This window comes from Callorhinus ursinus, unplaced genomic scaffold (genome assembly GCF_003265705.2).
Source record: "Callorhinus ursinus isolate GAN/ISIS: 27379988/994484 unplaced genomic scaffold, GSC_fseal_2.0 scaffold89, whole genome shotgun sequence".
Lineage (NCBI taxonomy): Eukaryota > Metazoa > Chordata > Mammalia > Carnivora > Otariidae > Callorhinus > Callorhinus ursinus.
The window spans coordinates 1,478,549-1,493,667 of record NW_027397151.1 but is presented as its reverse complement, the minus strand read 5'-3'; the positions used below and the strand labels follow the sequence as shown (position 1 = coordinate 1,493,667).

Below are 15,119 nucleotides of genomic sequence, written 5' to 3'. Positions count from 1 at the left end.
CCCCCCCCCCCCCCCCCCCCCGCCCGCTCACTGCGCTCCCCCTGCAGCTCCGCCAGCAACCGCATCATCGGCGCCAAGGACCACGCGTCCATCCAGATGAACGTGGCCGAGGTGAGCCGGGCGGCGGAGGGCCAGTCCCGCCGGGGAGGGAGCTGCCAGGGCGGCCTGCGGGGTCGGTCATCCCCGGGCCCCAGGTTCAGAGCGGAAGGTGCCTGGCGGTCTCTGTGACGCTCGCGGACGATTTGCAGGTTGATAAGGTGACGGGCAGGTTCAACGGCCAGTTCAAAACCTACGCTATCTGTGGGGCCATTCGCAGGATGGTGAGTGCGTCCCGCTGCACTTCCCGCGCGCGCCGGGGAAGGGAGGTGTGCTGGCCGCCCGCCCCTTCCTGGAAGTGCGTCGGGGCGAGGGGCGAGGGGCCGGGAAAGGACCGCCCTGACAGAGCACTCAGGTGGGCCTTGGCCTTGGCGCTTGTGGCTCAGCAGAGGCGGCCTGGCCTCCGGAGGCCCCCCCCCCCCCCCCCCCCCCCCCGCAGTCAGGTGTGCGGCCAGGAGCCTGGGCTAGTCTGCGCCCTGCCGGCGTGGGGGGAGCAGGGGAGATGGCCTACCGTGCTTTTTTCCAGGGTGAGTCCGATGACTCCATCCTCCGACTGGCCAAGGCTGACGGCATCGTTTCAAAGTAAGTAAGAGTGCCTGTGTTTGGGCACAGAGGTCCTGGACCTTTCCAAAAACAGGGTTTTAACATTGTCCTTATTTTTGTCCTAGGAACTTCTGACTGGAGAAGATCACGGATGTGGGATATTTGTCATAAATAAATAGTAAAACCCATTTGTGCCGGTTTGTTCTATGACTGGGTGCGTTCCTCTGGGTGTCAAGAGGGTCAGGGCTGTGCGCGTTTGACAAAGGACCGCTCAGCCGAAAGGAGGTGACCAACCTACAGAGTACATTGCAAAACCACGTTTTACTTCGAACCACAAATACATTACCATTTGCAAACAAATCACCACATGTGACTGGACAATGAGGTCAGATAGTCGCACAGCGCGCCTTTCAGTCTACAGCTGCCACCAAGTGCCGAGAGCTGTGCTAGACGCTCAGACCTGTCTCTCACGTCTGGGCTTGGTCCAGAGAATGAGGGGTTCAGGCTGAAGTTTGGCTTCGATACTGGCTTTGCTGCAGTGACAGCTGAACACACGAGAGCAGCTTTCTGCATGGATGACACAAGGACACACACCAAGGGAGAAGCTACGGGTTGTACATGACGCTTGTAAACTCCAGTCGTCTCAGCTCTTCTAGGGTCTGCACGTAAATTCCCAAGGACACGTGCCCTTTTCTGAGGTGAAGCTGTGAACTGGGATGTACGGTTCGGGTCGGTCCCTTGCAGCACTTGTAACCTAAAAATATCCTTGAGACACAGGTGGTGGGACAAGTTGCTATCCAGAAGGAAACTTCCACGTTCACCTTGGGTACATGTGGTTTAAGGGGCTACGTTGGAGAGGACAGGGAGGTATTCCACAATAAATAGGCTTGGAATGTGGACTTGGGCTTTGACCTCCATGCTGCAGTCGCCCCTCGCCCCAGGAAGGAATGGCTGGCCTGTGGGCAGACACGGGTGCTGGGGTCTGGGTGGAGTTGCTGGTGCCTGAGTGCTGTGATGAGAACTAGGGTCTCCTTTTTGCAGAAGCACCGGTCCACACACGAGTACAGGGTGGGGCTGTAGCCTGGGCCCTGTGACAGGTTCATAGGACAACAGTAGGGAAGCAGCTAAATGGCCCAGCCAACATGGTCATTTTTGACAGCAGCTGACCCAAGGGGAGAAACTCCTCAGTTCTTCAGTGTTTGGTGGGGCAGCACGCTGGAGAACCAGGTCACAGAGTGTGCGGAACGGACACGCAGACCTGGGAAAGCAGAACACGGGCCCTGTTGGCATACGGGGCACAGGTGACGGCCACTACCCCTTGGGCTCCTTTCATGACAGCCAGGACTGCTGCTCCCTCCTGCCTGGGAAGAAACTGTGAGCACTGACCCCTTCGGGGAGGTGGTGCCGTGGGGTGCAGGGCCGTGGAGGAGCCCGTCTCCTGCCTGCTTGAGGATCAAGTGTGGTTTCAAGTCAGAACTTCAACAGATCTCATGTTTTTGTTCCCTTAAGAAAACCCATAGAACAAAATCCCAAGTAACAATAAATACAGTTTTTCTCCGTCACAATATTGCTTAAGAAGATCAAGAGCCAAGAGCAAGCAATCCAGGCATCCTGAAGGTCCAGAGCGTCGCAGGTGAGCAGGGTTTCCCGGTGAGACGTGAGGCGCGGGTCCCCCAGGGGCGGACCAGTGTCTGCGCGGAGGCCCGCCGGGCTGTGCGACGCTCGGGCACCAGGATTTCACAGTGACACGATGCTCGGGAGAGTAACAAATGAGATAAACCGGAGTCTGCTCTGCTTCACTTAACCTAATGCCAGAGCTCTGCCTGTGGACACAGGGGAGGCAGGTGGGCATCCCCGGGGGGAGGGGGGGCAGGCCGTGGGGGTGCAGTGCTGCGTCTCCACATCTGAAAACCTGAAACAGCCAAAACTAATGCTTCGTTACGTTAACTTCAGCAATTTCAGCGTGTCAGGGACGGTCTGGAAACCCAGATCTTCACTGAGATGCTTGCGCGGCAGCTGTGGTTTGCGGAAGACGCAGGGGAGACGGGCGCTGCAGAGCTGGGGTGACCGCACGAGGTAAGCCAGGGTCCCCGTGCAGCCTGCTCTCAGGCACGTGTGAAAGAACACAAAACCTCCCACCTTGTTCCTGTGAAAATGCAAGCAGGCTCTCAGGAATACCATGGGCATGGTGTGCTTTGGAACGAAAGCAGGGTCCCTCCAAGGACGCAAGGGTGTGCAGAGAGGGTCGTCAGTCACAGAGGGCAGGTGGGTCCCCGCCAGGTGGGTGCTGAAGTGGGGACCGGCGGGCGTGCGTGCCCTGCAGTACCTGGGAACACCTCCCTGGCCCGCGTGAGTGCCTGCACCGGGGCTGTCTCGGCAAACAGAGGCCAGCCTCCCAGCATGCGGAGGCCAGCCTCGGCTAGAACTGCTGTGTGAGGCGTCGGTAATGAGGTAACACCTGGCTCTCGGGAAGGTAGAGCGCGAGTTCCAAGGCCACCAGCACCGTGAACTCGAACCCAATTAGATCCCGTCTGTTGAATCGAAACCTTTCTTCTAGCTTCTGTGTTGAAAAAGCGAGGAGATTACGCGGGCCCCGGGCTCCGTCTCCCACCCGGGGCAGCGGGTTGGGGTGTGGGTGCAGGCCCGGCTCCAGGTTCCCCGCAGGTGGCCAGGCCTTGTTGGGGGGGCAGCGAGGGGGCTGCAGGCCAGGCCGGGGCGGGACAGGCATACTCACATCGATGAGCTGCTTCACTTCAGTCCTGCGGAGGTCACTGCTGATCTTGGCAGCGAGCAACACGCACGCCCCAGCGCACAGCTTGCGGTTCTGCTTGTTGAGTTTGCCCTGCAGGACCAGCTTCTCAAAGTACACGTAGGCCATGGACACCGTCACAGGCTCCAGGCTGCACTCCTCAGAGAGATTCCGCATCTCCCGTTTCAAACTACGGGTTACACGGAGGTCCGGTGCTCAGGGGCCGAGGAAGTGGCCACCCTCTCCCTGCCGCAGCAGGGCCCTTTGGGCTGCTGAAAAAGCCCCATTCCCTGCAGGCAGGCACAGCGCAGCACTCGGCCCGCAGTGTGGTGGGTGAGCCGGCTGATGTTGGCCCGTGGCACCCCCCCACCCCAGCTGTACTGGCTGGCCCACACTGTCCCCCAGAGAACACCACAGAGGACAAGTCCCTGCTGTCCTGTGGCAGCGAGGAGGACAATGCAGGGAGAAAACCGCCTGTGGAAAGGCCCCGTGGTGTAGACACGCTGAAGCAGCGCCTAGACCTTCAGTGAAGCTGAAGGGGAGGGTTCAGTGGGATGCAGTGGGGCCAGATGGACCCAGGGCAGGGCAGTCCGCCACTTACTCGCCGTGAGGTCTTGGGCAAGCCGCCTCGGCCCTCGATCCCATCGATCACGGGGGGTCAGTGCCCGTCTCCCGTGCTGTCCCGGGAGGGCTAGGAGGTGTGGGTATGAGAGGCAGCGAGGTGGCCTGGCCCGCGGAGGTGGTAGGTGGGGCGCTAGGGAGCTGCTTATCTTGGCCTGGGCAGACGGCGGGGGGCGGGGGGGTCTGGGTGGGGCACATCTGGATTCGTCAAGCTCAGGGGCCTACCAGAAATGGGGGAGGAGAGGAACGGCCCCATCGGGCGGTAGGGCCCGGAGACCTCACCTGAGCCCCCCTTACCTCCGGATCTTGCTCAGCGTCAGTTTGATGTGTGGGAACTTCTCTCGGAAAGTCTCGTTCATGTCCTTCTTGAGGTCAGAGGGCTTCACGTACTCTATCACCGTGGTCTGCAGCAGAGAAGGCAGCAGGGTAGGGAGCCGGCCCTGCACAGGCCTGGGGGCCCACCCACGCGAGCCCGTGGGGTGATCTCATGCTGGCCTGGGACTGCGATGTGAATGTGCGGCAGCTTCAGGTGCCAGCGCTGCCTCCGGACAGAGGGCGCAGCGTGGCTAGCCCCAGGCCACCAGGGCGTGGGCTGAGGGCAATGGTGACCCCAGGGCGGTGTGGTCCGCGCAGCCCTCCAGCCTACCGCGCACCCCCTCCTGTCCCGAGGTGCTGCTGGTGTCCTGGGGGTGGGGGGCACGTCAGCCCTGCCCTGGCGGCTTGCCCTCGGCCTGCCCCCAGACACCTGGAGGCGCGCGGACCGGGCACGCGGGGGTGCTCACCGTACCATGTAGGAGGCAAAGATGAGGACTCGCTTGTGCTTGCCGCAGGGCCACTGTGGGTCGTCCAGGAGGTTGGGGTTATACTCCAGCGCGTCCCCTGCGTCACTCCCTGCATGCAGAGGGCAGCCCTGACCCACCACGAGCCCCCAGCTCTGGCCAACCAGCTTCTGCCAACCCAAGCCTCAGCTGGAACCCTGGTCTAGTGCCAGAGCGGGGGGGGGCCGGGGCATGCTGCTGGGGTCTGGGGTCTGGAAGGGGCTGCAGACCGTGGTTCCCCGTCCCTGAGGGCTGGGTTGAAGGAAGGCTGTCCAGACGAGGAGGGGCCCCCTGCCCCCCTGCCTCCATGCCATCTGTGGACATGGGATCGCTCCAGTGCCTGGTTGGATGCAGCCTAGGCTGTCTGCTCTCATGGGAGTGAGTCCCTTCTCCTGACCCTGCTCCCGAGCCTGGCGCCCTGTCTAGACTGTGGGCTGGAATGGGACTCTGGTTGGCCACATGCTGTCCCTTGCCCAGCTGGTGTGACTGCCTGCCCTGCGCCCAGTTAGGGCACGTGAGGTTACCTAGTTCCGTGCCGGCTGGCGCTGACTTGGCTGGGGCTGGTTTGTATCTTGAGCCTGGCAGAGCACGGGGGACACTGGGCCGGGGCTGGGGCGGCAGGCCGTGGCTGTCCGTCTTGTGTGCGACCAGGGCATTGGTAGGGTACAAGAACTTGGCATAAGACACCACCTGGAAAGGCAAGGGTGTCAGGGCTTAGTCCCTATTGCCCCCGGGCCCATGACCCCGTCCTGAGACCAGAGGGCCAGAAAGCTGTGCCTTGCGCCTTCCTGCTGCAGGAGGGCCCCACACAAATGCCACCCTTCCGTGGACAAGGAAGGACCTACTGAGAGCTAATGCTCCCAGGCAGCCCCGCGCTGGATGCTGCTCACCTGGGGTTAGTGTTCTCAGTAACAAGAACATTTCAGAATGCCACCCTTGCCCTCCTGTGTGGGATGTGCAGCACAGGAACCTTCTCCCTGCCTCTGACCGCCAGCAGAGGCGGCACCGGGACACCCTCCCGACTCAGGTCAGTTTTCGTCACCTGGCCGCTGAGTGAGGTGACGGGGCCCGTTCTTACAGGGCTGTGGGGCTTCCTCCCGCCCACACTGGGCGTTTTATAAGATTCAGGGGGAAACGCAGCTCCACGTGTTTATTGCCTTGGTGAGCGCAAGCTCTGTGCCCGCCCGCCCACCCGCCCCGACCGTGGACGGCACCCACACTTGCCTTCCCATCTGCTCCCAGCTCGACGCCTTCCAACTCAAAGACCATCTCAGAAGACACAGAGACGCCACCGGAGGGGTGCCTCTGCTTCTGGCTGTCCACCCTGAGGTCACTGCAATGCACAGGATGGGGGACAGCTGCTGCCTTCCTCTGCCCCTGGAGGAGGCCCAGCCCTGCCGCTCCGCGGGCCCCGCACTTCCTGTTCCAACACTAGAGGTTGGCAGTAACGAGGCAGCACCGACCTCTACCTGAGGCCACCCCCTTGGCCAGCATGGCCCAGGCCCATCCCAGGTGAAGGGTTCCCTGTTGCCAGGCCCCCTGGTGCCACCCCCACTCTGACGGCCGTGTCCTTCTTCCTGAAGTCCTGCATGGGACGCATTTGCCTGGACTGCTCACGAGGACGCAGGGCAGCATCCCCATGAGGAGCGTCCCAGGCGTCTGCGCTCAAGCAGCTCAAACAGAGTAACGGCACAGACACAAAGGACCAAGACCCAGAAGGCCTTCAGAGCTCCTGAGGCGCTTTGGCGGGGCCGGTCGCCTGAGCTCGGTGCCTCCCTGGGCCACTCACCTGACCCGCAGCCCTTCTCCGTAGGGCAGCACTGAGAAGGCTGCACACAGGGACCGCTTGGCACAGATGAGCACAATCCTGGGGCGGGGAGGTGTTGGTCAGAGTAGGTGGCGGGCGTTTCTGGGACAAAATTCCAACCCCTCCCGGCCTTGGGTGACACAAGCTGCTGGCTGGGACTACTGGGCACCTGGGCTCACTGAAGCCAGCCCAGCGCTCAGGCCTGCTCCTCAGCACCAGCATGAGCCCGTCATGCTGAGGGTCATGCTGAGGGTCATGCTGGGGGGGGCGGGGTCTGGGCCACTGCTAGGAGAACGGAGCTCCCCGACCAGGGCCGCTGGGTGGAGGCTTGGCAGCATGGGCTCCAGCAGGAAGGGCAATGGGCTCAGATGCCTCAGGGCTGGCAGGGCAGGCCGTGAGGGTGGGTGATGGGAACCCCTGGGGCTCCCATGCAGCACCTACAGACACAGGAGCTCCGAGGGCCACTGCACCAGGCCTGTACCCCAGTCTGGGGTCCCTGCATCCTGGCTTTTAGCTCAACCACCCCTGCGCTTCCCAAACAAACCAAACCCTTCCCTCTTGGCCACATTCCATCGCCACACCTGCTCTGTGCCCCTTCACCTGGGCTACCAGCGAGGACAGGGTAGGACCTAAGCCCCCGCCAGGTGTGAGGCGGACGCGGTGGGCAGCTCCAGGGCTACAGGCAGGGGCCCAGGATCGGACGGCAGCCCTGCCTCTGGGCGGCCACATGCCGGCCGTGGCACGTGGTACCTGCTGTTCCTTGTGTCATACTGCCTCATGTTCTTGATGAAGTGAGTCTTCTTCAGGCCCTTGTGTCTTGGGGATCCGGATATGTGTTTGGTTCTGCGAGGTAAAAGCCAGGTCACTCCTCCCTCCCTCGAGAGCCCCTCTGGCCCCGGGTCTCGGAGACCCTTACCTTTGAACTGAGGCGCACCCCACAGCATCTTCCAGGAACTCGAGAGAGCAGCGCTGGGAGGCAACTCGCCTTCTGTAAAAAGAGCGCAGGGCCTCAGCTAACGCACCCGGGCAGGGGCTGCTCTCGGACCAGACACGTGCTCTCTGGCTTCTCCTTGCCGAGGGGGGGCAGCCCACAGCCACCGACTGGGTCAGGAGCCTGTCTGGGGTGAGGTCTGAGCCTTGGGGAGGGCCACCCAAGGACCAGAGTTTGTCCGCTGCCCGTGGCCTCCTAGCTCAGCCTAGCAGGTCCCAGGCATCTTCTCTGGCCCAGGACTGGCAGGGTGGGTCGTGCCTACCCACAGCAGGCTGAAGGCAATGAGGCGCTGCACGAAGGCCTTCCAAGGTTGGAGGAGCTGCTCCCGGAAAGCTCACAACCTCCTACCCCATGTCAGGGGAGCTTCTCAAGCTTGAAGGCTCAGAAACCCTGCGTGTCTGCACCCTCAGTTCGAGATCACAAACCCCGGTTCCTGGTACCCAGGCCACCACTGTGGTCACCTGTCGACCTCCTAGTCCTTGTGGGGCGGACATGCACATCTCACCAGTAAGGGCCACTTATGACAAAGCTGTGCAGATGGGCCCCGAGTCCCCACACCTTCCCAGCGAGAGGGAGGCTCCCAGAGGCCAAGGCTGCGTGGTCCATGAAACAAAGCAACGTGGGCACCGCACTCAGCCCAGGCCGGCATGTGCCAGGTGCCCTGCTGTCTAGAGTGTAAACTGAGTCCGGGCTCCTGGGGCCACACGTGGCCGAGGACGTCACTTCTGGGAGCTACAGCCGGCCCAGAAGCAACTCTGTCCTCCTGCAGGACCCCTGGCTGACAGATGAGGCCCAGCGTTGTCAGGCCACCTCACCAGGTGGAGTGAGCCTAGAATCCACGTGGCCACCGTCATGTGCTAGGGGCCCAGCCACCACCTCCTGCCACGGAGCCTATGGGAGCACAGAACAGCTAGGCACCTGCCCCAGGTCATACAACCAGGGCAGTCCTGGGGGACTCCAAGGCTGTCACCTCAAAGCCACAGCCCAAGCTCCACTTAAGTCTTTAAAATGACAGAGGCAGCAGAAACTCGTTGAAAAGAAACTAGAGTCGAATACAGCACAACCTCTAGTGAAATGCTGGGTGTCCCCCAATGCGGCTCCACCTCCGGAGAGGGGCAGTGACTGGTGGTGGGGGGGGGGAGGGCACCTGCCTGCCGGATGAGAGTGCTTGAGGGTGATGTGAGTGTGAGTCAATCAGATAGGGGAGCCCAGGCTGGAGCCGTGGTCTGAGGACCAGCCGGGGGGGTGGCGGGGGGAATGGGCACAGGGGCCTCTGCAGGCGGGTGTGCAGCTGCTCAAGGGACGGCAGGAGGGGCATGTCCGGCGGACACCCAGCATCCTAAGAAGCCTGGGGGGGTGGGTGCGGGTGAGTAGGTGGATGGGCAGGACCCATGCCAAGAAAAGCCGCTGACTTAGGTAGAACCCGAGTGTCCCTGGAGATGTCTGTGTGCGGCCCTGCAGGGCTGGGCTCAAAGGCCCCGTGGAGTGGCCCCGTGTGGCTTCTTCAGGGCATTTTCCAGGTGGTGCCCCAATGGCTTCCCCACACCTGGGACCTCACCTGCAGGGCCCAGGCCAGCAGCGATCTCCACAGAGGCCTGGCCCTGCACACAGCCTCTGGCCCGCTGCCCGGCAGGTGAGACATGGGCCTCTGCCGCCTCGCTCGTGCCTTCTGTTGATTCTGGGATGATGCCACTCAGCTCACCAGGCTTTAAAATCTGTTCCCAGTTGCTTTTGCAGGTACCTGTGGTTTTCTTCCACTTCTCTCTCCTCCTGAGCATTTTACAGATACTCAGCCCTCATGATAACTGCACACGATGGGCAGTGTTATTCACATGTGGGGAAACTGAAGCACAGAGCGGGCAAGCAAGCTGCCCGAGATCACACAGCTGGTCAGGTGGTACTGGGACCTGCATGCCTGTGGGCGTTCTGTGCATTTGCCAACAGCAGCAACACTGCCCCCCCACCCCCCTGCAGACCCCGGGGCTGGGCTGGCTGGAATCGAGGCCACCCCTCAACCATGCCCTCGGGCGCTCCTCTGCTGAACTTGGCCTGTGTTCCAGGTGTGCTGTTTGGGCTGGCATGAAAAGCCTGTGACAACGCTGATCACCGAGCCCTGAGCTCTGAGGTGCAGGTCTGCGGGGGCATGCGGGACATGGGAGGCCCAGGCATGCAGGCCTACTGTGTTCTCAGGATCAGGATGATGTGCAGATATGGGGGGGGGCGGTATATCCCCGTCTGCAGAGGGCCGAGTGAGGGCACAGTGATGAGCTGGTGGCTGCAGAACATTCTGGAAGTACATGGTCTGGGCAGGAGAGAAGCAGCCTGCACGCTCCCAGGGATCCCAAACTCTTTGGGTGTGGAGGTGACCACGTATCAGGCGGCACCTGGTCTGCAGGGTTCTCAGAAAGTGAAGGCGGTAGGGTAGCTGGCAGTCAGAGCCCCGGTTGTGGACGCACACGACTGTCTAGGGGCTGCCCCAGGTGGTCAGGCGGTGCCTACCGTTCCCAGAACGTGGAGCAGCTCAGCTGCTCCAGGGACAGTGCCCCTTTCAAAAGGGACTGCTGGCTAGTCAACCTCTGGCAGGTGGCTCCTCTGGAGGAATGTCCAGCTCCTCGGTGAGTCCCGAGGCGAGAGCACCACGGCCTCGCATGTGGCCCCAGCAGGATGGGCCCCCCAGCATGGACGGGCTCTGGCCAAGGATGCCCTGCTCAGCCTCCCTGGCAAGTGCCCCCCAGGAAGGTGTCTGTGCGGTCAGCAGGCATGACAGGACCTCCCAGCAGCTGCCTCTGAAACAGTCCCCGCGGGAGGCAAGCCAGCGCGATCAGCAGGAGGCCGGGCACAGTGCTCTCACAGCGTGCCTGGACAGACAGCACCCACGGCGGGGACTGAAACTGGCTGCGGAGAGCTTCTGGGGGACAGCGTGTGCTGCCCCCAGAGCGGGACACACATTTTACACACCCATTTAAAAACACTGCTAACAAGTACACTACAAAGAACAAAACTCGGGCTCTCTGCTACCTGAGCCGCCCCCCTCCCCTGCCAAGTTGCCCCAGCCCAGGAAGCCTCTCTGCTGAGCCACGGCCAGGGCCAGGTTCTGCGGGATGGGGTCTACTCGCCGGCGACTGGCCCGAGGCTGCCTGCATAGGACTCTTTGGGGAAGAAGGAGCCAAGGGTCAGGGGTGTGGGAGAGGCACAAGTGGCCACTGTACGGACCACGGGCCTGCTCACCCTCTGGCTCACTGTCAGAATTGCCACCCCCACCCCAGATGTGAAATGTGCCTGCCAACAGGAAGAGAAATCACTACGAGACAGTTCCCATTGTCTGACGAACGCCCTTTGCTTTGTCACTGCAGAAATACCCAGCCAAGGAAGGCTCCCACCTGAGGTCTGTTTGAGGGCCGAGAACCACCCAAACAGAGTGAGGGGCCCAGTGAAGGGGTCAGACCAGCTGGCGTGGGCTGTTGACAGGCACTCGTGCCCACGACTTGGGCCCCCTCCTGCTCCGTGCCCACCTGAGCATGGCACCTGACCTCGCAGATCCTTGTGCATATTTGTCCAAGGAGTGGTGGTCCTGGGCACCCCAGCTCACCAAGTCCCTGCCAGGAAAAGCACAACCCCCACATTCCAGCCAACTGCTCCGAGAGGCCTGAAGTTCCCCCAGTGATGGGACCCCAGGTGTGTTCTCTGGGGGCCAAGTCCCAGCAAGGCCTCCGAGCCACCACGGGAGGATGCGCCTCTAGGCTCTTACCTCGGCAACCATCTCCAGCTGTCCTCCAGCAAGAACCCCCCAAATCAGAGTTGTAAGCAAACTGTCGGATGCTACATTGAAATGGGTTCAATTTGGACAGGAGCTTGGCAGCTTCAGGAACACGAAGTGGCTCCTGGTCAGCATGGCAGCTAAAATCCCAGGCCCTTTCTCAGAATCGTTCCAGTGTGAACTGTCCAGAGCTGTGAGGCTTTCTGCTCCCAGCTACCGCAGCAATGTCCCTGGCCTCATGGCAGCACCCCTAGCTCCTCTGTGCCTTGGACACTAATGACGGCTGTCGTGGGCTGAGCTGTGCCCCCCCAAAAGTTATGTTGAAGTCCTGACCCCTGACATCTGTTACTATGACCCTGGTTAGAGACAGGGTCTCTGCAGATGTGACCAAGTGAAGAGGGGGCCCTTCGGGTGGGCCCTGAGCCAATCACTGGTGTCCTTACAAGGAGAGGCTAGGTTCAGACACAGACACACAGGACAAGCACCATGAAGACGGAACAGAGGCTGGAGGGATGCCTGGGGTCCCCCAGAGCTGGGGGGAGGCAGGAAGGCTCCTTCTCTGCGGCTTCCAGAGGGAGCACAGCCCTGCCCTGCCCCGATCACAGCCCTGTGTCCCCTAAGACAGTGAGAGGAAGTGAGGCTGCGGTCCGACGCTGCCCAGCTCGTGGGCCCCCCCTTGGGTTTTCTAGGAGAGGGGGCTGCGGGGCCTGAGAACCTGTTTCTGCCAGCTGGAGGAGCCCAGAAGCCCACCTGCTTTTGCCTTAAGTGACCGCGGTGTTGAGATGAAAGTAAACACCGTGTTAGAGGTTCTAAGAGGGAGGTTTGGACTCCAGTGACATGCTCACTGGCTTAGCAGGAAAAGCCACACCGGGCTGAACCCTGAGGGTGAAACACAACTTACCTGCTGTGGACTGAGTGTGAGCACTCACTGGGTAACCTGCTTGTGACAAGTGTCTGCTCACCTGGCCCTGGCCACGGCCACCCCTCGCTGAGCCCTTGACCTCATCTGACCTCACATAGCCCCTCAGGTAGGTAGGACAGAAGGCAAAAGCACTTCACAGGGGAGTAAACTGAGGCTCAGTGAGGCTCCTGCCCAAGGTCACAACAGAGCCCCTGACAGGAGGACCCAGGATGACAGTGCGTCTGTCCCCAGAGCCTGGCTCAAACCACCACACAAAGTACAGACTTTAGGAGGGGGCGCCACTACCCCCCACTCTGGGAATACAGCTGATCCTCAGACTGGGCCTGCAGCTAAGAGCCCCTTGGCTTGGCTGGACACCCCTCATGCACTCTGCAGCAACTCTCTTGGGCAGAGCCCGAGGAGGAACAGTTCTGCACAGGCAGGTGTGGCCCCGGAGGGCAGGAAGGAGGGAGCAGCCGGAGAGGTTCATGTCCCGGGTGGAGGGACAGAGGACGGGGGTGGGTGCAGCGGGAAAACCAAAGGGCACCCCGGCTCACATCATTTCCCATCCTGCGCCAGCATCCTCCCAAGCTCCTAGGAATGGGCAGTGCGGGGGCACCACCAGCCCCTGTGGCCTCACAGGGCTTCTGCTTACAGGTGCTGCATCCAGCACCCACACCCCCCGCCAAGCCCTTCCCTTGAGCATGGCTCCAAGGGGCAGGCTGCCGGCTAACCTGGTTTGCAGGGTCTGGCCCACAGGAGAGTTGCCTGTTTGCTGAACAGAGAGCCTAAAACAACATGCAGTCTGCCCAGAATGCACATGCACCCCAAAAGGGGAAGGGGGCGGCCCAGCGGCAGACAGTGGATGGAGAGAGTAGACACAAGCTGCTCGCAGAAAGCTCGGGTCTGGCAACAGATGAGCCCCCTTCCCTCTGAAGCCCCATGACTCGTCAACGCCACAGAGGGACTCCAGAGCCCTGGCGTGATCTGGGGACCATCCTCCGGGCTGACTCTACAACTTCAAGGAAGAGAACAAGTAGGCTTTGGGGCTCTGGTTTTAAAATGGACTGATTTCCACGGATAAAAGTTTTTTCTGAACATTAGCCTCCTCTCGGATAAGCAGTCCCGTCTCCCCGGGGATGGCAGGAGCGTGCTGCTGAGCTGCCATGTTTGGGGCCGAATGATCGCTTGGCTCCACTCAGCCCCCTAACCGTCTCTGCGGCCTCAGCCAGGCCTGCTTGTGGAAGGGTCAGGTCCACGGGCATCCTCCTGGCCTGGCCAGGAGGCAGCCGCTTCTCCACAGAGTTGGCAATACTTCCGTCTACGGTGTGACAGTGACCTCAGTAAGCACTCATCCATGGGCCACACACGAGAACTCAGAATGTAACATCAAGAACTCCGATAACCAAGCCTGCACTCTGGACTCAACCCCATCATCTTCAGCACTGTCTGACGGCCAGGGGTGTGAGGCAGCCATGATGACCTCCAGGTGACAAGAACCGCCTCTGAACTCCAGGGACTCGAGGCCTCGGCCCACCCATGCAGGGCAGTGAGCTGCAGGGCTCTGCTCTTGGCCCCTCCCTGCATACCTGCGGGGCCAGCCTCAGGAGGACCTGCCCTGCAGCTCCGTTCTGCAGACAAAGGCTAAGCAATGCCCTTCCAGAAGGACTGCGAGAGCAGCCTGTCCGGACTCCCAGGCCCAGGCACCAAATCACTCGTCACGGTGAAGGTGGGCAGTGGGAGGGTAGGGGATAGCCCCAGCGTCTGGAGAAGGGGGCCAAGGAGGCTGGGGCACCTAAAGCTGAGCTCTGTGGGCAGCTGTGGAAGGGTCTCTGGGAGAAGAAAGTGGGGTGTCTGGCAGCCAGGGGCTTTCTGGGCACAGGCAGACTGGAGGGGCAGGGGTGGTGGCTGCTCTGGGTTGGGCTGAGGGCTTCCTAGAATCAGGGTAGGGAGAGTGCGTGCGAGCTGGGAATGGATAGGGCCAGGGACACTGAGCTCAGAGGGATCGGGGCGGGGGGACAGCAGTCAGCATGGAGGTAATGGGGTGGACCAGGGACCAGTAAGTTGGGACGCTGGGGCGTTCGGCCTGGCGCAGAGGCTCTGAAGCCACGTGTCACAGGGCAGGGAAGACTGGAGGGGTCACCCAGCTTAGAGAACACAAGGAGACACGCAAGGGATGCCTGAGGGTCCCCTGAGTCCTGGGACTGAGGAAAGCGGGCTGGGGAGGGGCGTGTCCAGGGCTGCCAGGGCTGGGTGTCTGGGGGCTAAGGGCTGAGGGAACCCGGAAACTCAGGTTTCAGGGGATTGCGAAGGTTGAAAGGGGCTGACAGAATTAAGGGGACCATGACCCCTGCGTCTGGGGACACGGCCTGAGGACATCTTAGACTCATGGGGCCCAGGCAAAACTCTCTTTCTAGTGCTGGCAGAGCCCAGGACACCCCAACCCTGCGTCTAGGGCTCCCAGGGGAGCGGGGTCCCCTTCTGATCCCCAAGTCCTGTGCGACCCTCTGTCATGGGCTCCCAGGGCCCCAGGTGACCCTGATCCCCAAGTCCTGTGCAGATGGGGCCCTGGACCACTCCACCCCCAGCGCCTGGACCCATGACCCCCAGGTCACCCCGACCCTGTGTCCTGGGCTGTCAGGTCACCCCGGGCCGGCGCGGGTCCGGCCCAGGGTCCCCACTCACCTCTGGCGCTGCACGTCCAGCCCGAGCCCCAGGCCGAGGCCGAGGCCGGCGGGCGCGGGGCCGGGCGCCGGGCTGAGCAGGCCCTGGGGCGCTGACGCTCTGCCCGCGGGCCCGGGCAGCCCTGGAAGGCCGGCGGGGGGCGCGGGCAGGG

At 62.0% G+C, this 15,119-nt stretch overlaps 2 protein-coding genes across 3 annotated transcripts in view; one reads left to right on the top strand and one right to left on the bottom strand.

The window, feature by feature from the left end:
- The window catches only part of RPS21 (ribosomal protein S21), a 1,136-nt gene extending 309 nt beyond the window's left edge, over nt 1-827 (top strand). The window contains exons 2-5 of one of the 2 annotated variants that reach the window (XM_025865066.2): nt 48-111; nt 249-394; nt 623-678; nt 765-827. In XM_025865066.2, coding sequence (XP_025720851.1) covers nt 48-111; nt 249-394; nt 623-678; nt 765-814 — 316 coding nt within the window. In that variant the 3' untranslated portion in view covers nt 815-827. The remainder of the gene's footprint in view (nt 1-47; nt 112-248; nt 395-622; nt 679-764) is intronic. The other variant, XM_025865067.2, reaches the window with a different exon arrangement.
- A 114-nt stretch (nt 828-941) lies between these two features.
- Nucleotides 942-15,106, bottom strand: CABLES2 (Cdk5 and Abl enzyme substrate 2). Its single transcript, XM_025865041.2, has 10 exons — nt 14,969-15,106; nt 7,551-7,622; nt 7,385-7,477; nt 6,617-6,694; nt 6,052-6,160; nt 5,352-5,517; nt 4,797-4,900; nt 4,307-4,413; nt 3,374-3,578; nt 942-3,199 (listed from the first exon to the last, which is right to left on the bottom strand). Exons 3-10 carry the CDS (start codon nt 7,411-7,413, stop codon nt 3,059-3,061), a joined length of 939 nt encoding a protein of 312 aa, XP_025720826.2. The 5' UTR covers nt 7,414-7,477; nt 7,551-7,622; nt 14,969-15,106; the 3' UTR covers nt 942-3,058.
- Between the last annotated feature and the right edge of the window lie 13 nt (nt 15,107-15,119).

Bases quoted from the DNA above. Each gene is read 5' to 3' on its own strand.
- CABLES2 (XM_025865041.2), bottom strand. From the start codon at position 7,413: ATGAGGCAGTATGACACAAGGAACAGCAG. The intron at 4,901-5,351 runs GTAACCTCACGT...CTCTGCATGCAG, and splicing joins GCCAGCCGGCACGGAACTAG to GGAGTGACGCAGGGGACGCG. The intron at 4,414-4,796 runs GTACGGTGAGCA...TCTCTGCTGCAG, and splicing joins TCATCTTTGCCTCCTACATG to ACCACGGTGATAGAGTACGT.